This window comes from Terrapene carolina, unplaced genomic scaffold, assembly GCF_002925995.2.
Source record: "Terrapene carolina triunguis isolate 2854851 unplaced genomic scaffold, T_m_triunguis-2.0 Scaffold558, whole genome shotgun sequence".
NCBI classification, from domain to species: domain Eukaryota; kingdom Metazoa; phylum Chordata; order Testudines; family Emydidae; genus Terrapene; species Terrapene triunguis.
In genome coordinates this window covers 8,574,767-8,595,675 of record NW_020664909.1, presented here as the reverse complement: position 1 = coordinate 8,595,675, position 20,909 = coordinate 8,574,767, and the positions used below count along the sequence as shown (strand labels likewise).

The 20,909-nt window shown below is 39.5% G+C and overlaps 1 protein-coding gene across 1 annotated transcript; it reads right to left on the bottom strand.

Annotated features, from left to right (window-relative positions):
- Positions 1–588: 588 nt before the first annotated feature.
- Positions 589–9,147, bottom strand: CUNH3orf38 (chromosome unknown C3orf38 homolog). Its single transcript, XM_024208624.2, has 3 exons — positions 8,886–9,147; positions 6,554–6,774; positions 589–2,936 (listed from the first exon to the last, which is right to left on the bottom strand). Exons 1-3 carry the CDS (start codon positions 9,007–9,009, stop codon positions 2,331–2,333), a joined length of 951 nt encoding a protein of 316 aa, XP_024064392.2. The 5' UTR covers positions 9,010–9,147; the 3' UTR covers positions 589–2,330.
- Positions 9,148–20,909: the final 11,762 nt, after the last annotated feature.

Here is a 20,909-nt window from a genome sequence, read left to right as displayed (position 1 = left end):
GAGCGCTCGGGCAGCTCGGCTCTTAAACAGAGCCGAAGAGTTAGGGACGGAGCAGAGCAGCTGCGGGAGGGGAAGTGCCCGGACGGTATTTTCCCGGACATGTTCGGCTTTTTGGCAATTCCCCCCGGATGGGGATTTGATTGCCGAAAAAACGGACGTATGGTAACCCTAACCACTCCCCCCTCAAGTTTGTATGGTGGTGTTGCTCTCTGCTTTCCCCATTCCCTTTTCTTGGGAAAAGTCTTAAACACCAGAAGGGGAGCACAAAATGCTTATAATGTTATGTAATTGAAGAGAGTTCTGTACATGCTAGTTAAACTTAATTGTAAAACACGAATGAAATATAGAAGTTCCATTTGGCTGTATTCCTCTCTTCTGAAGTTGTTTGTTTGTTTGTGCACTTTCTGTAGATGTGAGTAAAGTGAGTACATAAAGCATAAACACTAGCATAATTTTAATTTAGCAAGGACAACTAGTTACATTTTGAATGTAATGTTCATAAAGTCATGTTCATATTATTAGTTAGTGCATGTTTAGAAACACCATGAATTTTAGCAAGAAGGGAAAGTACAGTACACTTCTACCGGAGACAAGAAATTTGCTTTAATATTCAGAGAGGTAGCATCTCTACATAATCAAAAGAGGTACTGTTTTTAGTCTTTGGTTTTCACAGTTATTTCCTCCTCTGCACTCCAAATGTCAAAATCACGAGTATGTAGAGACTTCCCCCACTCCCTCCCCTTTGATAGGTATGCATGACTACCAATAACTTGAAACTAGCAGATTACACGCACGCAAGGAAAGGGAAGTGCTTCAAAGGAATTTAAGAATGAAAGCTACTTTTTCTTAATTAGAAATCAGTAGCTGAGAAAGCCCTCATCTCAACAGTTCACTAGGAAACAACGTTTCAAACACTGTCCTTCACTCGGTATATAATCACATTCTTTTTAAACAAATCTTGTTGTTGTTAAAGGGACAACTAGAAATCAGTTGCTTCACAAAAGTGAGTTCAAGAGCTGTTTTCTAGGCGCCACACCTGCCTCGTGTCTTCCTGCTACTTTTTACTAGTTTTAACCACATTTAAACATTTCTTTAAAGTGCAAACTTCTCTCCCACGTTGTGTGACAGACCACACAAATAGGAAATAATTATTGGAGAAATAATGAAATTGACTAGACAAACAACTGTCAAATACTCGAAGTAAACAGAAAAGATTTTACGTAATCTTTTGTGTTACTTTTAAACACATTAAGAAAACAGAGAAGTGTAGTTATTGAAGTTACCTGAATTCCCTTTAACCTCTGAATTGCTATTACTTGTGGCAATGGAAGAGCAAGCTTATCTGGAAAATCTACTTCTTGTTCCAGCTTCCGTGTTTTAAAAACCTGACATATCCAGTTTAATAAGTCTGCAGTAACTGGATACACTTCTTGATTTTGAGAGAACGTACAGGAACCACCACATGTAAGCTATTACATTAAACTCTCCTGTAAGTTGTATACAAAACAAATACCCTATCAAAGCATTTGGCTTTATATGAAGCTTAAATTGACTAAATTCTAATGTTAACCCTTTGATCCCCCAGAGAGTCAGTGCAAGAAATGGATGCAATGGCAACCATTTAACTTTGGAAGCGGGGTGTTGTTTTTTATTGCAGAAGTGAGGTAAATGCTACTGGAAAATGAAAAATAAATGACAACACTGGAAACTATTAACTATTAATTCAGAACAGGAAAAGCATTGTCAGCAGCAGGGCTAGCTTCCCCACATCATCTTATTAAGTTCTCTCTATTTTTTAGTGAAGGAATCAATTTTAGGACAAAGAGGAAAATTCTCTTCATGCACTCAGTACTTGACTTCTCCCCTGAAACTGCCAACAAGACTGCCAGTTTTGTGGGGGTTATTGGCCCATTAAGAAATTAGACCAAGAATCCTAATGCATTTTTAAGCGGCCACCTGAAGGCAACGACTTTCCAACACAATTGGGGTCCAACTTTAACTAGTGGCCTCGGGAGAAGCTCCATATGCTATTGTAAGTCCCCGTGAACTTATGTGATGTGAAGAACACATCAAATAGAAAGAAAAATAAAGTTATTTCATTTCTAAACATGTGTTGTGCAGTTCTAAGTCCTGAAGCAACTTTTTCAATTACATGTTAGTATGGAAGACGGGTACCCAAAAGCAGTGGGACTCTTTAAGTGTATTTCACTCAGTACTTTGGCACGTCATCAACTTAGCAAACCTGACTAAAGAAACAGACATCACCACAAGTCTGAAGTCATTTAAACATTCAAGAATGCACAACTGCTGTATTGTTCTTCAAACAATTGTTATTCTCCCAATTCTGTACGCACATTGCTCAGAATTTGAGGTTCAACCAAGCTGAGTTCTTTCCCATCATATAGCTCTCGCAGTTCATTCGATTCATATTTTATGGAAGGCTTTTGCACTTGTGTCCCAGGCTCCAGAGCATTTTCTCCAACTATTTTAAGGTTCACTAATTTTATTTTCCAGGTATTCTCGCTAACTGGACAGCGGATGAGTCCAAAGATTTGTTCAAAGATGCCCAAGCAAATGTTGCCTCTATGTACTGTGCCAGCTACCGCCACCACTACTAACCCATGTGGAGAAATTACACACTTCAGTCCACCAGCACCCAAGTTGGGGTTCAGTAAGAGATACTCCTCTTTCACCAATGAGAGTAAACGGAGGCTCACCAATTCTGCACCAACATATTCTTCCATGTTTTTTTCTAACGTGTTGTAACAAAATTTCAGTTTGACATCCTCCCAGAAATGCTGTGGTCCCCACTGTTCTTTGGATTGTCTCCCCAAAGGATGCTGAGAGTTGAGAAGTTCAAAGAACCACTGACAGAATTCTCTTCCTAGTCTGTGCCAATCATTCTCTTCCTGTTGTTTTTGTTTCTGTTCATAGTTCTGTAATCAAAGAAAAAAAATGCACTTATTTTTCTTAGAAGATTTTAGCAGCCTTTAATACAGAAGCTTGCTACTTACTATACACAAGTCTTTAATACACCTCAAAAGATTTGCTGTGCTAAAATTTTATTTTCTATTTTGCACATTCCTGAGTTTTCCAGACAGAATGCTTGAGAAAGAATAAAGCAAGGAAGTCAAACCTAAACCTCTCTTCTTAAATAATGAAGATTCTGCATGCTTGTCCATAGTTGGTGCCCAGAAATCTCTTTAATAGTCACTTTAGAAATACAGTACTTGAAGTAGTTACTTTTAAGAGAAATGAGAAAGGTACTTAAAAGTTGGTTTGAGTAATAAGCTCAACAACTCTGGATGAAATCCTAGCTCAATTTAAGTCAATGGCAGTTCTACCACTTACTTCAATGGGGCCAAGATTTTTCACACTGTTTCTAAAGAGTATGATTTAGACTTGCTGTGTAAAAAGGAGTTGTCTGTACAAGAAAATTCTAGCTAAGATTTACACTTAAAACCTAAGATTATGGCAATGCCTTGTCAAACGAAGATAAAATACAGAGCCAAATGGCTTACAAAACATATCTTCAATAAATATCTCCATTTACTTGGGAGCAATGGTAGTACTTCTAATACTAAAGGTGGCCACAGTAATTACCTCTACCCTTAATGTCTCCCTTTATTGTATTTGTCTTTGACAGATACTAGCAAGCTGCCTTTATGCTTTGGACCCTCAAATGACCAGATGGACACAACCAATCCTGATCAGTATCAGTCATTTTGTGTGTGTCCTTGATGCAACATTTGAAGCTGCTGGAGTATCTCAGAACCTACCTGATATTTCAACCCAAGGCAGTAGAAGAGGCTAACAAAAAGAAAATCAGTAACCCAGGAAGAACTGGGTAGATCAGAGGATTATTGGGATATAAAACTTTTCACTTCTAGATTACCTACTTGAACCTAGATCGGTTTTGTTAGTGACAGAAAGTCAATACCACCGGAAAGCTGTCTGGTCAACTATGTGAAGGGAGTCTGATCTTCACCATGTTTCTAATAGAGAGGTGTCCAAATCATAGTCTCCAAGGGTATCATTACTGCACTCTTTCATCAGCACTAAGTCTACTGGAAAAAATATTTTAAAATAGTAACCCAAAACAAACACTGGCAGCATGAAAGAATACAAAGAATAGTCTGAAGAGAGCACCACAGCTCCTCACACAAACTAAATTTAATTTGTTTAAAAATCTCAAGGCAGCATGGTCCAACAGAAAGAGCAGAGGACAGTGTTAATACTAGGTTCTCCACTAATTCACTGTGTATCTTGGGCAAGTCACTTAACTTCTGTATCCCTGGTTTCCCTGTTTTTACAGGTGGGAAATTAAACTTACCTGCCTTTGCAAAGCATTTCTAAGATCTACAGAGGAGGAACTGCTAAATATTAGAAATAAAGGGACCAAACCAATACTAACCTGAAGGGCTATTTCCTTGAAACAGCCCGGCGAGGCTGCAGTCTGTCCTGCAAATGCAGCTGAGAATGATGGGGATGAAAGCAGAAACTAAGTTGTTATACGTAGCCAGTAGCAAGGGGAAGATCTCATTGAGGATAGAATAGGGATAAATTGCAATAAATTTAATAAAATGAAACCAAGAATAGCAACTGTTAAGAAAGCTATTGGGGGACAATGAAAATTAGAATCTTGAAGTGTTTTGTGGCTGTGTGTGTTACCGTGTGCAGAGGAGGAAGAAATATGAAGACTTAAATATTTGGGAAATAAGTTGTTATATTTTAAGTACAGACTGGCAGGTTACTTTTAAAGATACCTTTGGCTGATACTGGGATTCAGAAAAGGAAGTTTTCTGTCATCTAGAGGAAAAATACTTTCCCAGATAAAGGGAGAGTGAATTCATGCAAGTCAGGGATCTGTATAAAGGAGGACTAGACAGTTATCCATTTGTCTCCCAGGTAGGCGCACCTCTCGAACCAACTTTGTTCTTAGGGACATATCCTTTGCTTTCTCTTACAATACTGGCTGGTTTCTTAACTGAATATTTTATGACTGAAACTTTGTGACAAAAAGATCCTTAATTTTCCAATAAGTTCTAGCCTAGTAATGCCAAGCCCCACGTTCCAAACAGTAATTAGATCTATAGGATGATTTGCTCATTTTTCTGTCTGCATTTGTTGAGTGAGATACCAACAACACATATCTACATCTCCTGGTACTGGTCAATTAACAGCATTCCTTAAAAGTAGGTCAAGCCAGAAGCAAGTTCAACTAAGCTTCTGCTAAGGTCATGATCATTAACTTCTGGAATCAAATTCGGGTAATAACTTCTGTGTTTGAATTTCATATTTTAGATTAAATATATACTCCAGATTTATGATGCCATGACTTCTCACCCCCACTCCTGCCGCAAAGGATAAGTGGAAGGAGAAGCCTGACCATAAAGCACAGCTGAATTTCCCATTCTTTCTGCACTTCTCGGAATGAGTATTTAACTCACTTTACTTTTAGTGTATCTAATTTCCAGTCATCTATCCTTCACTTTCTTAAATATTGCAAGTTGTTTTCACATCAGTAGCTACAGAGCTCTTTGACAGGTTGGTGACCATTATGTCTTTGAGTCACATAACTACTTAATAGTAATCATGGCCACCTCGAGTTAGAAACTTTAGATCCAAGAAGAATGATAAACTAAAAAAAACCAACCAAACAAAAAAATATATTTTGCAAAATACAATGAGGAGGAAGTTCAGATCACCCACAAACTTGTTGATAATGAGGCAAATCTAGTCACATCATATTAAGCAGAGGTTAGAAAGAGACCTGTTCAGTAGCAGGGGTAGCACTGCTGCCAGTCCTAAAGTTTCAGAAGAGTTACAATTTTTCAACCTCCATCGTGTATTTCACTCTCCACTTTCCTTAGATACCAGGAATGGAAAGGAACATGGCTTGCAAAAAGTTAACAGCTATTGGAGCATCTAACCAAATGATTTGTCATGTAACCTGTTAGTTAAAAACTAAGGGCAGCAGTGCTGTTTTGGTGCTATTGTTGCTTGGCAAAGTCGGAGAAGGGCAGCTTAATTAATAAATAAATAAATAAGAGAGAGAGAGGGGAGCATAGTTTATTTTCCCAACAATTGAGACTAAACTTTCAGAACACTTCTCAGAACATTTGTGACCTTGAAGCTTATGGAGCGTCCCATGTCCGTTAACTCTGTGGCAGTCACATGTCCATCTTTAGAATTATCCAGACTCTGATGTACTATTTTGTCTTAATTTGTGACCTACTGATTCCACTCATTGCAATTCAAAGTCAGTTGTTGTGAGGAAGGCACAACACGTTAATTACGTACTCAGACACCAACAAACAAAGGGCATTTTATCTATCAAGATAGTTACAGAATTTCCAGATATGAGATTCAATGAGAGGATAATTTTTTTTATTAAGTGAAGCTTTTAAATCAAGAAAAAATTCAGTTCCACTACAAACACAGGAAAACACAACCATCTCAGTTTGGCTGAGAAAAAAAAGTCAATGAACTTACAAGCAACAGCTGTTCCACACAGGCAATATTCTTAGGCCTTTCAGAACATAAAACTCACCTGTTTATTTGGATTAATATCCTCTGACTCTGCAACACGATCTGTCAGCTGCCCACTCCAGTATTGCTTTGCATGATGAATGAGCTGGTGTTTTTCAGAACAAGGTGGCACCACAACTCCTTCTTTTGCCAGGTATTTAAAAATTATTTCTCGATAGACTTTTCTTCGTTTCAAGAGTTCTTCTACACTTTGACTGTAAACTAAAATTGCATGGATGGCTTCTGGAAATAAAGAAAGTTAAGTAAGCAACTGCTTCTCTCATTAGAAAACCAATCTGTTGATTTTCTAACTAAAGTAAAAATTTCAACTTGAACATTTTCCTCAGTGATGATCAGTAACAAACTCATGCAAATATGGTTGAAAGGCATTCAGCAGGCCATATGCAAAAGCCTGAAATTGATCTGTTGCCTCAATTGCCTAACAGAAACTGATGCTTGAAACAGACCTAACTGGCTGAACAGTTTGTTTGGGGGCTGAATTGAAGATCCCCAAAAAATGAGTTCAAACCTAACCTGATTTTTTTTAAAACTTTCCTCACCAAAAAGAAAACCTAAAAAAAAATTCATTTTGGATTAAACAAAATATTTTTTTACTCAAAAGGATTTCAGGGGGATGCATTGTACAATGTAGGAAGGTGCCATTTTTAATACATAATTTTTCGGACAGAAAGCACATTACTATTGGAAACCTTTATTTTTCAGGGGTTTATTGCTCAGTTAGGAAAGATTATTAAAGAATATTTGAAAAATAAACAGTACAGAAAATTTGAGGCATCACAAGCTCAAATTTGCCCTTTAAAGAAGTCAAAGTAGCCCATTCTAATTTCGGCTGATGTTACGCATCAAGCACTTTAGTGTTTGACTTAGAACACCTTATATTTAAGAAACGACTGTTTAGTTAAAGCAAACTTTACTTATCCTTATTGTATTCTACAAATAGTACAAAAATCCTTAAGTTAAAGCAAAGCAAAACAGTCACATAAATCAAAATGAGTCCACAAAAAGGGGTGGAAGATGGACAAATGAGAGATACTTTGCCCTATGGGCTAGTAACTTATTTACCACCTGACTGTGCATGTTTCTTTCAACAACTGAGAGCAGAAGTTACTCATGCCAGCAGCAGCATTAACTGGTATTTCAGTTAGCTGTAATGCACACCTGCTCCTTACCCTCTCCCCCCACCTCCCCACTTTTTTTAAAGGACATAGAACTTACATGAGACACATACTATTTGATAAAGGATGAAAAGGCTTTTAACTCCAACCATTGTCAAACATAGAGGACGGTAAGTGTTGACTATCTTGGTAATTTGTTCAGAAGTCTGAATGCCTCTCAGAGGAGAGCAATCCATGATTTTACTTATTGAAAGCTGATTTGGGTATGAACATGTCTCCTGCTTGTGCAGAGCCTAGCATAATGGAGTACTGATGCTGTTTGGATACCACCACAATACACTGATAAAAAACAAGCTTAAGGCACAGAAAGATCCATGGAGGAAAGAGGCTCTAAACAGGGATACAATCAAATGAAGTCTCAAGGGCTCATACATGGTGTAATTTTTGGGCTATGAAAACAGCTATGGCATTTACCTAATCAAGGAATTATGAATGATTATTTTCGTTGAAAATATCAGAAATATACTTATAAAATGAAAAAAAAAAATCTAGAGAGTCCATTTATCTCCCGGGTTTCCTATTTAAATACTGCATCATGTTTGAAAAGCACAGGCATCTGAGTGATGTGATTACTAAATGAACTGCGTGAAGTCAACAGCTGGGTAACACCACATGCATAAGAGATCACAAAGGTTTCATCCTCGTCCCTGCCCTTGCTCCCACATGCTCTTCCCACTTGTTAAAGAAGAGGGCAGCTGACTAGCCGAAGCACAAGACACTTTAGGGGCTGCTCTTGTAGAACAAGGCAGGGCAGCCGGGGCCTCGCATAGGGCCGACTGGGGGAGAGGGGAGCAGTGCTTGGGATACAGCTAACAGCTCGTTACTTGTATTGCGGCCGCGCCTAGGAGCCCGGGCCGCGGACCAGGCCCCCTGTCCGGCACGCACACAAGCAAGAGATGGGTGAGGCGAGAGCTGAGCAGCGGCAGGAGCCCGTGACAAGGCCGGGCCTTGAAGCCAAACCCCCAGGGGAGCCGCGGTGACATGGGCTGGGCGGGGCCGGGCGTTCGCGGCTCCGGCCGGAGACCCGGGCAGCCCCGGCGGACAATGAGCCGCAGAACCCCCAGCCCCAGAGGAAGGCGGGGCCCAGCTGGAGACAAGGGGCGGGGCTAGCGCTAGGGCCCGCCCCTTCCCGCACAGCGGGGCCCCGGCCCCACCCACCTTGTCGGCTCTGCGGCAGCACCAGGCGGTTGGTGATCGTGTCCGTCAGCGCCAACAGCTCGTCCGTCTCCATCTGCTCCAGCAGGACCCGACACCCGGCCCGCTCCCGCTCGCTCAGCCCCATCGTCCGCCCAGCGGCAGCCGGCGCCGGGCCGTCGCCAGCCCTCGCGCTCCCCGGCTCGCGCAACCCTGACAACCAGCTAGCGGAAGAGACGAAGCGTCTACAACCTGCGTGCGTGGCTGTAAACAGCCCCTCATGGGCCGCCTGGGCGCAGCAGCTAACGTGGCCCGGCCGGCAACAGGCACCTCCCGGCACTATAGTTCCGCCCCCTTCCTAAGCCCCGTCCCTGGAGGTCGCTCGACCGCTGCTGCGGGGAAGGAGCCGGCGGGGGCGGGGTGTTGGTGCTTTCATAGGGGTCGGGGATACCCCAACCTGATCTCAGCCCAGGGCAGCTTCTGCCCCACGGTCAGGGTGATCCACCACCAGGGCAATCAACTCAGCCGCTCTCTCTGCGCAGAGATCAGAGGTTCAAGGGCAAAGGGCAGGTCTACACTTCAGACCCACAGGGCTATAATGATGTTGTCCAAGGGTGTGAAGAAGCCTAACCTCCCCCCCATAGCAAGCCCTGTCACCAGGAGAGCTTCTCCCATCAACATAGCTACCGCCTCTCAGGGAGATGGATTAACTATGCCAAGGGGAGAAGCCATATTCATTTAAAAAAAAAAACCTATAAATTGTATAGTTTGGATAATTTATAACATTAAATTTGTGATTTTAATATCACAGTGAAGGTTCAGCTGTACTCATTTACTTTTATTGTTTAACATCAGTGGTATTGATGAAAGACTTAAAGGGGTAGTAGTGTTATTTTTTTTAATTTATTTGGTACTGTATAACACCTTTCTGACTAAATGCTGTGTATGCATTTTGGGACTCTGTTAATTTGGGGGAGAAGCTCCCTTTAAAGTAACTACATCAGCTCCTATTTAATTACTTCAATTACCTTCTTTTTTGCCTCTCAGACATCCATGTTGCCCTTTCCATTGTATACAAAATGTCACTATCTTCCTTTCTCTCATTTTCACTAAGTCACATTCGTGTACCTCAGTATGCCACGCTACCAAATGGGTTAATTTATGAAAACAATTAGCGATCATTGGATGAGTTGCAAAGTACTATGTATCTGAGGAGGATGCCTTTTGACTATTACAGAAGTTGGGTGGTATGCGCCAAAAGCAGGAACAGTGGTTCTAACCAGATAGTGCAGTCATCCATGACAGAACCAAAATGGAAATATAGCTCTATGAATAAACTGATTATCTGGTCATTATGGGAAGAGCACTCAATCTTCTATAGTTTAGGTTGAAACGTTCTTCCTGCTAAAGAATGAATTGCAACTCTACACTATTTAACCTAGTTTATTAGTGCATGTTTCTCTTCAGATACTTTGGAGAACATTTGTAGATTGAATTGTGTGTTTATATTCTTATGACCAGCCCTTGACACCAAACAAGAATTATATACAAGATGGTTTAAAAAAAAATCAGGTTTGAGTAAAGAAATTCTATAAATTGATGTTTTTATGGTTATAACTTGTTAATATTGCACATGAACTATGTTGCATAGTACAGGTTAAATTATAGACATATGGTTATAATTCTATAGCTAAGGCTTTTACTCTCTTTCCAGCTAAATTTGGCAATCTCCTGCTACTTTACTTACTAAAAAAAAATCCTTTCTACCTTGAACTTCACATGTGTGGGCTCTACCAAGAGAATTTTGTAAGTAATTTTGGAGTTATCTAGATGAGGTATTGAGTGATGGGACTTTACATCAAGTGAAGTGTACTTAACTGTTTTGTAAAACAAAGAGGTCAGAAATTTAAAATGAGTTTTATTCATTAGTCATGTATGAGATCTAGTTCTCATGATGTCTGGCACAAAATTTGAGTCTAAGTATTTTGAGCATTGACCACCCTGTCAGATAATGGAAGGTTTTATAAGGTTTTTAAGTTTTGACAGTGTGCTAATAGAGTTTGTAAAGTATTCTGGCACTGGCTTAAATACTCATGTTAAAAAGTTACAAACTCTGTCACAGTCGATGTGTGTTTCAGTGACTGTATTGTCTTACATTTCAGTGATTATTTACACCAGTGGTTTTAAAATTTTTTTCCTGGTGACCCAGTTGAAGAAAATTCTTGATGCCTGTGACCCAACAGAGCTGAGGATGAGAGGTTTGGGGTGTGGGAGGGGGTCAGGGCTCTGGGATGAGGCCAGGGATGAGGGCTTTGGGGTGCAGGAGGGGCTCCAGGTTTGGGGAGGCTCAGGGCTGGGGGTGCAGGCTCTGGGGTGGGGCCAGGGATGAGGGGTTCCGGGACTGGGGGGGGGCAGGTGATTGGGGCATGGACTTACCTTTGGCGGCTCCCGGTCAGCAGCACAGCCAGGGTGCAGAGGCAGGCTTCCCACCTGTCCTGGCTAGGGTCCCTGGGTGCTGAGCAAGGCCACCCAGTGCCTTACATGCCACGACCCAGTACTGGGTCGCAACCTGAACTTTGAAAAACATTGATTTACACAACCTTTTACAATTCTAGCAAAATACGTTGAGAAGTCAGTCTATGCAGTTTCCATAAATGTTTTTAATTACTTTCTAAAAAAAAACTAAGAAATTCTCAGTAGAAGTTGCACGGATGTAGAGCTGAGAATTTCCACTACAAACTGTACCGAATAAAGTTATTATAAAAAACAAGCAATTGGTAACTTGGAAATTAGTAATTAAGATTGCACAGCCAAACTTTGTGTAAGAACATAATATAATCTGTATAGCTCCTCCCATGTTCAAACCACATACATTAACTACTCTTCAAAGCCTTGTGAAGTAGGCATTGTTGAAGCCTGAAGGCAAAACTGACAGAGAGGTTAAGGTGTGGCCCTAGGCCACAGAGGGAATCTGTCAGAGGCCGAATAAGAACTCGAACTCCTGATTCCCAGTCCTGTGTTCATACCAGCAGATCAACATCCCTCTCTGTGTAAGGTAGATCTGTTCACACCTGTCCATAAACCATTCCTCTTACTTAAGATGTCTGCTATAAGCCACACTCCCTCCCTGTCAAGTTACCTGTTTCTCTGTGCTCTCTCTTCCCTCTGGACCTAAGCCCCTTTCTACCCCTTTTTGGATAGCAGTAGCTGTCTTCACCAATAGCTACCATATGAGGAGATAGGTCAATGACTTGGAGATTGAGGAGGCTGCCAACTACTTTCCTCTTCCTGTGGGATCAGGAGAATCAAAGTCTTCCTGCATTGGGTAATTGGGATGTGCACAGGGATTTGCCAGCTTTGTCCAACCTCTGCTGTTCCCACTCTGTTCCCCTATGTTGCAGCCTAATCAAAGTAAATGATGCTGGGACTGGACGACATGGGATGGATCATTTGATAATTGCCCTGTTCTGTTGATTCCCTTTGAAGCACTTGCCATTGGCCACTATTGGAAGACAGGATACTGGGCTAGATGGACCATTGATCTGACCCAATGGCCATTCTTACATCAAATGGTGAGGGGAAAACCTTGCAGCCAGATCTTGGTTCTTTGCTTCAGTGGTAGCCTCCTGTTGGGCTCCTGCTACTACTGTGAGGACAGGATTTACAACTGACTGTCCTTATGTTAATGTTTTATCCTCTACCTATCTGCCATCAATCTACCTATCCCCAACAGCCAATCACCAAATGACCATAAGTGATCTAAGCTTCCCATACAAACCCTGAACTACCAAACTGAAAATACAATGAAGATAACTAATCGCAGTGCCAGTTCTTTATCAGGATCAATACCAGAGTGACATTATTTTTGGCTCCAGTTGGTCCAACATTACCTCTTATTACAGTAGATAAAATACCTACCACCTCCCCTTCCACATATTTGTGAGCCAACTCAGACATACTTGGGTCTTCCAATCCTATTGCCCATTAGCATCAGAAGCTCACCACTTCTGGATTATACTGATAAATGGAGAGAGAAGTACCATTTCTTAGCCTACATTCTATGATTTGATGAGGAGTCTCATTTACTCACTAAAATATGCAGTCTTAAACACCCACATGTTCTGACTCAAGTACCACAGTTAGCTGAATTTGGACCATGAATTTCCTGAAAAAAAAATTTTTTTTTTGCTTTAAAATAACTACAGTATTCTCAGTGTTCTATTTCTAAATATCTTTTTCCAGCCTTATCTAAATTTATCTGTGAATAAATTAAGATTGATATTTAACAAGGAAAACAAATACAAAATATTGTTCTGTGGTAAGTTAACATTGTGATTTAACAGTTAACTTGTGTGTGCTTGATTTCTCAACTCAGTGCTGCCTATATTTTTGATTTTAACTTACCTTTTTTCTTTAAAGGGAAGAATGCTGCAAAAGGGTTAACTACCAAGCCTTAACTGAAGACAGTTGACATAATATGAAAAAACAACATGCATTTCACCTATGTTTCAATGTGCTTCACAAGTATCATCACTAGAGCTACTCCAAACTCAGGATTTCCGTTCCACTGGAAATGACATTTTAAAATTTCCCTTCATCCCAAATCAGAACAAAAAGTTAAATTTCCTATCAAATGAAATTTGAAAACATTTTGTTTCAACAATGTCAAAGCATTTCATTCAGATTTTTATATTATAAATTATCTCCCACAAACTGGAAATTTCAAAAAATAGTTTCAGAAATATCAAAGTGACCTTATTGAAGTGCTCTGAAATGTCTTGATACTTTTCTTGACAGCTATTAGAAATAAATCCTAAGTCTTCTGACTTCTAGATGTAGTCTAGACATAGCGATAGCAGTACTAAATCTATCAGTTTATAAACAGGTAATTAAAGCAGTACAACCCCCTTACATGAACACAGTAATATCAATATAATGGTGCTTATATTTACATGAATAAGGTATGGAAAGATAAGAACCTTTATACACACTAAGGGCTATATTGATTTAACTGCATTCATTTCTAAACAGATTGTGTTTGTACCACTATAATGCTGAACATAGACTAGCCCTTAGTTCTGAGTCTAGACAAGGGAATCTTCCACCTTAAACCTCTCTAGGTTAAAAGCAACAGGAAGAAATCAGATTGAAAATTCTAATGCACAGAAATGCTAAATCTTAAATAAATATTAAAAATATTAATAATGTGATAATAAAAGGCATCGCCTACCCTGAAGACTTTGTAACCTTCCATTAAGTTTTATTTAATACTGAGCTAGGATGGTTTGCAGGTGCTTTGGGGAACAGGATTAGAATTCAAAATGATCTGGCAAAACTGGAGAAATGGTCTGAATAGGATGAAATTCAGTGAGGACAAATGCAAAGTACTCCACTTAGGAAGGAACAATCAATTGCACATCTAGAAAATGGGAAATGACTGCCTAGAAAGGAGTATTGCAGAAAAGGATCTAGCAGTTATGGTGGATCTCAAACTAAATGAGTCAACAGTGTAATTCTGTTGCAAAAAGAGGAAACATCATTCTGGGATGTGTCAGCAGGAGTGTTGTAAGCAAGACAAGAGAAGTAATTCTTCCACTCCACTCAACACTGATAAGGCTTCAATTGGAGTACTGCATCCAGTTCTGGACACCACACTTTGGGAAAGAGGTGGACAAACTAGAGAAAGTCCAGAGAAGAGAAACAAAAATAATTAAAGGTCTAAACAACAACATGACCTACGAGGAAAGATTGAAAAAAAAATTGGGTTTGTTTAGTCTGGAGAAGAGAAGACTAAGGGAGGACACGATAATAGTCTTGATACATAAAAGGTTGTTATAAAGAGGAGGGTGATAAATTGTTCTCCTTATCCTCAAAGGTCAGGACAAGTAGTAGTGGGCTTAAATTGCAGAAAGGGAGATTTAGGTCTGTCAGGGTTCCCTCCCCAATCTGAACTCTGGGGTACAGATGTGGGGACCTGCATGAAAGACCCCCTAAGCTTATATTCCACCAACTTAGGTTAAAAACTTCCCCAAGGCACAAATTCCTTTCCTTGTCCTTGCATGGTATTGCTGCCACCACCAAGTGATTTAAACAAACATTCAGGGAGGGGCCACTTGGAGCCCTATCCGCCAAAATATTCCCCCAAGCCCCTTCACCCCCTTTCCTGGGGAGGCTTAAGAATAATATACTAACCAATTGGTTACAATGTGAGCACAGACCAAATCCCTGGTTTTTAGGACATTGAAAATTAATCAGGTTCTTAGAAGAATTTTATTAAAAAAAAAGTAAATGAATCACACCTGCAAAATCAGGATGGAAGGTAACTTTACAGGGTAGATAAAAAGATTTAAAACACAGAGGATTCCCCTCTGACTCTGCTTCCCAGTTAAAAAACAGGAATGAAATTACCTTTTAGCACAGGGAAAATTCATAAGCTAAAACAAAAGATAATCTAACACATTTCCTTGCTTTACTTACAATTTTTGTAATCTTAGATGCTCATTTCAGGTCTGTTTTTAGGAGATGTTTTTTCCTGCCCTGGTCTCTCTCTTTGTTCGAGAGGGAACAAACAAAGAGAGCACAAACAAAATCTCCCCCACCCCCCAGATTTGAAAGTATCTTATTTTCCCATTGATCCTTCTGGTCAGGTGCCAACTAGGTTAATTGAAGTGATTGACCCCTTACTGGTAAGGGGATTCTGTACCTCTAGCCAGGAGGGATTTTATGTTACTGCATACATAAGGGTTGTTAGCCTTCCCTTTATATTTATGACAAGGTCAGACATCAGGAAAAACTAAGAATTGTTGAGCACTGGAGGTTGTGGAATCTCCGTCATTGGAGGATTTTAAGAGCAGGTTAGACAAATATATCAGGAATGATCTAGATCCTGCCTCAGTGCAAGGGATTGGACTAGATGACCTACTGATGTCCTTTTCAGTCCTACATTTCTCTGATTGCACAAGTTGTTTTCTATATACTGTGCCCAATTTTTGTTTAAATCTATACCTACTTTAAGAGTCTTTTACACTGTCAGAGCAGCATAAAGCAGCATTAGGGTTCACAGTGTATAAAAGCAGCATTAACTCATCCACTTTGAGCACATGTATTATCATATACATTTCACAACAAAAATTAAGCTACAGATTCAACTGGAAAGGCAGGAATAGAAAACATTACTTATATGCAAATGAGATGATTGCTGTTGAGACCTTCATTTTTGCACTTCCATACAGTTAAAATTAATTGTACAGTCTTAAGGTTGCATTAAGGGATGGTTCTGTACAGTAATTTTCTTTAAACTATATAAATGCTCAATGTTCGCATTTGAATGTTTCCAGCTGGGTGTGGGCACTTACATCTAACTTTAAAAAATGAAGACATTCTGAATATTGTAGAATTCAGCAAAAAAAATTAAGACCCCATAAAATCAAGTGATTTTTGGTCTTTCCACACTCATAATTTTCTTGTTCTGATAAAGGCACTTTTTGGCGGAGAAGATAATGCAGTGCATTCATAAGATACTCATTTTCCGCATGCATACTGCTCCAGCTTCCATCCTTGCCCAATCTCAGACAGGAACTAATGTGCATTGGTGACACAAAGTAGGAAAAGCTTCTTTAAGTTTTTAGATGGCCATTCAGCATGCTCATGTTCAGAAGTGACTTTTCTAGTGCTTATTGATATTTAAAAGGCTGATTTTTAAAAAAAAAATCAAGCAAGGGCAGTATTCCTTAGCAGGACTATGTCAATACCTATTCACTAACCTCTGCTGTTTCTGCTGTAGCCCTCTTAAAACAACTGGTTAAAATTTTTACAGCATGAAAAGGATTCCCCCCCACACACACTTTCCCAAACTCAAAATTGCCTATAAAGACTGCTCAAACTTTACATTAAAAATGCCTTTGGCTAATGACCAAGAATGCAAAACAACATGTCCAAAGGTGAAAGCTAAGGAAAATTATTAACCTGTAAAAACAAGGGTGTATTGCAGAAGCTGTGTTGAAACCTTGAAGTGCACTTGTGCTCTGAAGAGTAACTACAAATGGCACTCTTATTAAACAGATAATTCCTGTTCTTATTCAGTCATATCTACTTAAATGGTCAATTTGTCATTTACTCCTGTTGACACTGCAAAGCTTACTCAAATATCGACTAACATTGTACTTAATAATACTGTTGCATGAGAATGAATATAGTTCCAAATGTAGGAACAAATACTGCTGTTTCATGTGTACATCCCCAGTGACATCAATAAGGTTGCACAATTTGACTCGGATGCCAGTTATAGTGCAGACCTTGCAATTTGGAAACAGCTTTTTATTTGAAAACTAAGCAAATTTGATCTGGAAGTTACTGAAACTAAACAAATGTTGATCACGTCAATTTTACAGTCACCTGGTAGAGTAAGCATTATACAGTGGGCACCATCAGTGACTACAACGAATGGCGTAAGTGCATAATTTTAGTACATTACATGGGAACACATTTAAATCATAATGGGATTTACATTAACCTCCTCTTTACCATTTTGTTATTCTATATGAAGTGTCCCAACAAAATTTGTCATACATATATCAATCCACATTGTTTATATTAATACATTATTTGTTGTAACATTGTATATCATCTGCAACTATGTACTATATTAAAGCTCAACAAGATACACTACTTTGTTACTGTGCCAAACGTAACTTCCAGATTTAACCCCTTTTTCATGTTCATTTTTAAATTGACCTATTTTTAAAGCAGCCAGACTCTCCTGACATTCTATTACCCATTTTTCCAGTATCAGTGTTAATAGGCAATATAGAACACATTTTCAAAAACAACCTCCTTCATTGTATCAAACCTAGCTTTTGCTCTTTTCACAACATGAAATCTAGTCTTCTCAAAGCCATTCATGGTCTTCTATCTACCTACGCAGCCTCCTACATCCTCTTTCAGATCAAGGATGCATTTAACATTATCATAACTTTCTCAATATCTTCGATACTTTACTAATTGTTAAGAGTTCCACTCATCCAAAACCCTAGCACCTTCACCTCCTTCCTTGACTCAGATCTCACATTTGCCCCCTACAACCTGGAATTTAAGTATTTGAATCAGGATTAGAGAACATGCCTTATAGTGTTAGTCTCAAGCAGCTCAATTTATTTAGCTTAACAAAGTGAAGGTTAAGGGGTTATCTGATTACAGCCTGTCTATATGGGAAACAATATTTGAGAAGGGACTCATCAGTCTAGCAGAGAAATGTGTAACATGATCCAATGGCTGGACAAATTCAAACTGGAAATAAGGCATACATTTTGAAAAGTTAGAATAATTAACCACTGGAATACTTTACCATGGTCATGGTGGATTCTCCATCACTGGCAACTTTTAAATCAAGATTGGATGCTTTTCTAAAAGATCTGCTCTAGGAATTATTTAGGAGAAGTTCTGTAACCTGTGTTATACCGATCAGACTAAATCATTACAGAGGTCCTTTGAATCTATGAAAATAGGAAACCCCCAAACTCTTTTGCCACATCTGACAGCTCTAGTAATCTGATGTTAAATTAAATGGGAAATTTGGCATGCAAATTTATGCCAGCCACATGGGGTTACCAAGGAAATATATTACACAAATTCCATCGTAGGGAGAGAAGGATAGTTGAAGCTCTGCATTTGACTGTATGGCCAAGAGGTAGTTCATATTCTTATTTTTTGATGTTAAACTCCTGTAATTCTTTTATATGCTAACCAAAAGCCTTTTATTGGGTGCATCTATATATTTATTGCCCTATGTATGTTGAAACTAAAGTTTCGTCCTTCAACTGAATCTAATGTGTGAAAGGAAGATTAACTCAAAAATGAAATGCAATCTTTTAACTCAGCTTTTTTGTTCTGATTTTACTAATATAATCCGGGAGCGCAGGGAAGAGACCCCTCAACCTAATGAGAAGTGTCTACAGAAGTAGGTTATAAACAAAACTGGGTGATTGAGAAGTACTTGTTATTACAGATGGGTTTTATAATGGATATGACCCTTGAAAGATATTTAACTCATTAACTGTTGGTTGGCGCAGCTGTTAGTAATAACTGGATTGTAGATTCCCTTTTTTACTCAAGCAGGTAAATGGAGGACCATAAAAGGAATTCCTTAAGTAATTAGAAAAACAGTACACATGGTGAAATTAAATCCTGGGAAAGTATTTTTCCCCCTCAAAAAAGGAGTTTGTCTCAGGCCTTATAAAACGAAAGAGGGTTGGAAAGTTAGTTTGGGAAATGAATATTGTCAGCATTCCACCAGGTACAGAGGAAGGGAACAAACTAACTTCTCTTCACCATCTACAGTGCTGGGTAAAGTAGGTCTTGTTTCTGTGTTCTGTAGTGTGCTAATTAATCTGATTAATAATCTGATTAAATAATTCCATTTGAGCCTATTATTTGACAATGTCCAACCCTTATTAAATTCAAACACACAAGATCATTTTCATTTTTGTAGACAAAGGAGTGGGTGAGATAATTTGGAGATTAGAACTTCACAAGAGGAAATATTTCAGTTCCTTTGCTAACCTGTGTTACTAATTTAGTGTTTGTTCTTCAGATGCTTTTGTTTTCCAAGCCTGCTTCAAGTTGCATTTTCCTAGTTTTGTATCCTCGTGAATAGTTCAGTAGCAGTGTAAGATGAAGTTAGTTAAATACTTATCCATTTTCCCACCACAAGAGACTACTTTGTTTTAAAGAATGGGATAGAACCTAGAATAAACTCTATAAGCAAAAATCAGCAAGACTACCTTTATCCTGGGAAAATTTAAACACAGACTATTAGGGAGCCATGAAAGCAAGTTATTTTCCCTATAGTAAAATCATCCAAACTCTACCATACAGCCATCTGAATAGGTCATGGGCATGTCTGTCTCCAGAACATAGCCCATATGAAACACTTCAGTAGCCCTCTTCTGAGACTGGTTATTCAGGCCTTCCTCTGGTCTTCAGACAAATTCTGGAAAGACATGAGTTTGAGTAACTTCCTTTGTACATGTGCAGAGAATGTAAATACCCTCCTCCCATTCTCCGATATCTATACTGACTTCCTTCCTATTTCACAGCATTAAGGGAAAGATCTACTCTAAAAGATTCTCCCATTTGCCTCCAATTCCTCAATCTCTTACTTGCCTGTACATTACAAATGCTCTTTAAAAACTGGCTTTTCTTCACAGTGGGTAACAGATCATGGCTTTTCAATAAGTTTGTGGAGGGGACGGTATAATTGGATAGCCTAATTTGGGCAATTAATTGGTCTTTGACTATTAGCGGTAAATATGCCCAATGGTTTGTGATGGGATGTTAGATGGGGTGGGATCTGAGTTACTACAGAGAATTCTTTCCTGGGTATCTGGCTGGTGAGTCTTGCCCACATGCTCAGGGTTTAGCTGATCGCCATATTTGGAGTCTGGAAGGAATTTTCCTCCAGGGCAGATTGGCAGAGGCCCTGGGGGGGTTTTCGCCTTCCTCTGCAGTGTGGGGCATGCGTCACTTCCTGGAAGATTCTCTGCATCTTAAAAGTCTTTAAACCATGATTTGAGGACTTCAATGGCTCAGACACAGATTTTATACAGGAGTAGGTGGGTGAGATTCTGTGGCCTGCGTTGGGCAGGTCAGACTAGACGATCATAATGGTCCCTTCTGACCTTAAAGTCTATGATAATAGCCTTACCTGCTGAAACAGCCTTTCATTGCAACCGATTTAGTTTCAAGACTATTCATATCTCAGAATTCATTCTCTCTGGTGTATAATTCTTTCCCTACCTACAAGTCAAATCTTATTCACTTATCCTACTGGTTTCCCTATACTGACCCACTCTCCCTCATTTAGTATTCATAGTTAACAGGCAAGCTGCACCTTAGTCCGTTTTTGTTCCTCGAGTGCACACCATTAGTGACAAACTTGGCTTCCTGCACCTCTCTCTAGATGCAACTATGCAACCCTACCACAGGATATCTTGGCCGCATCCCCCATTTCACAACTATGTTAATCTGACTGGCCCAAATGAGTATGACACC

Excerpts from the sequence above, each read along its gene's own strand:
- CUNH3orf38 (XM_024208624.2), bottom strand. The coding sequence starts at position 9,009 with ATGGGGCTGAGCGAGCGGGAGCGGGCCGGGTGTCGGGTCCTGCTGGAG. Across the intron at positions 6,775-8,885 it reads GCTGCCGCAGAGCCGACAAG|AAGCCATCCATGCAATTTTA; the intron begins GTGGGTGGGGCC and ends CTTTATTTCCAG. Across the intron at positions 2,937-6,553 it reads ATATTAATCCAAATAAACAG|AACTATGAACAGAAACAAAA; the intron begins GTGAGTTTTATG and ends CTTTGATTACAG.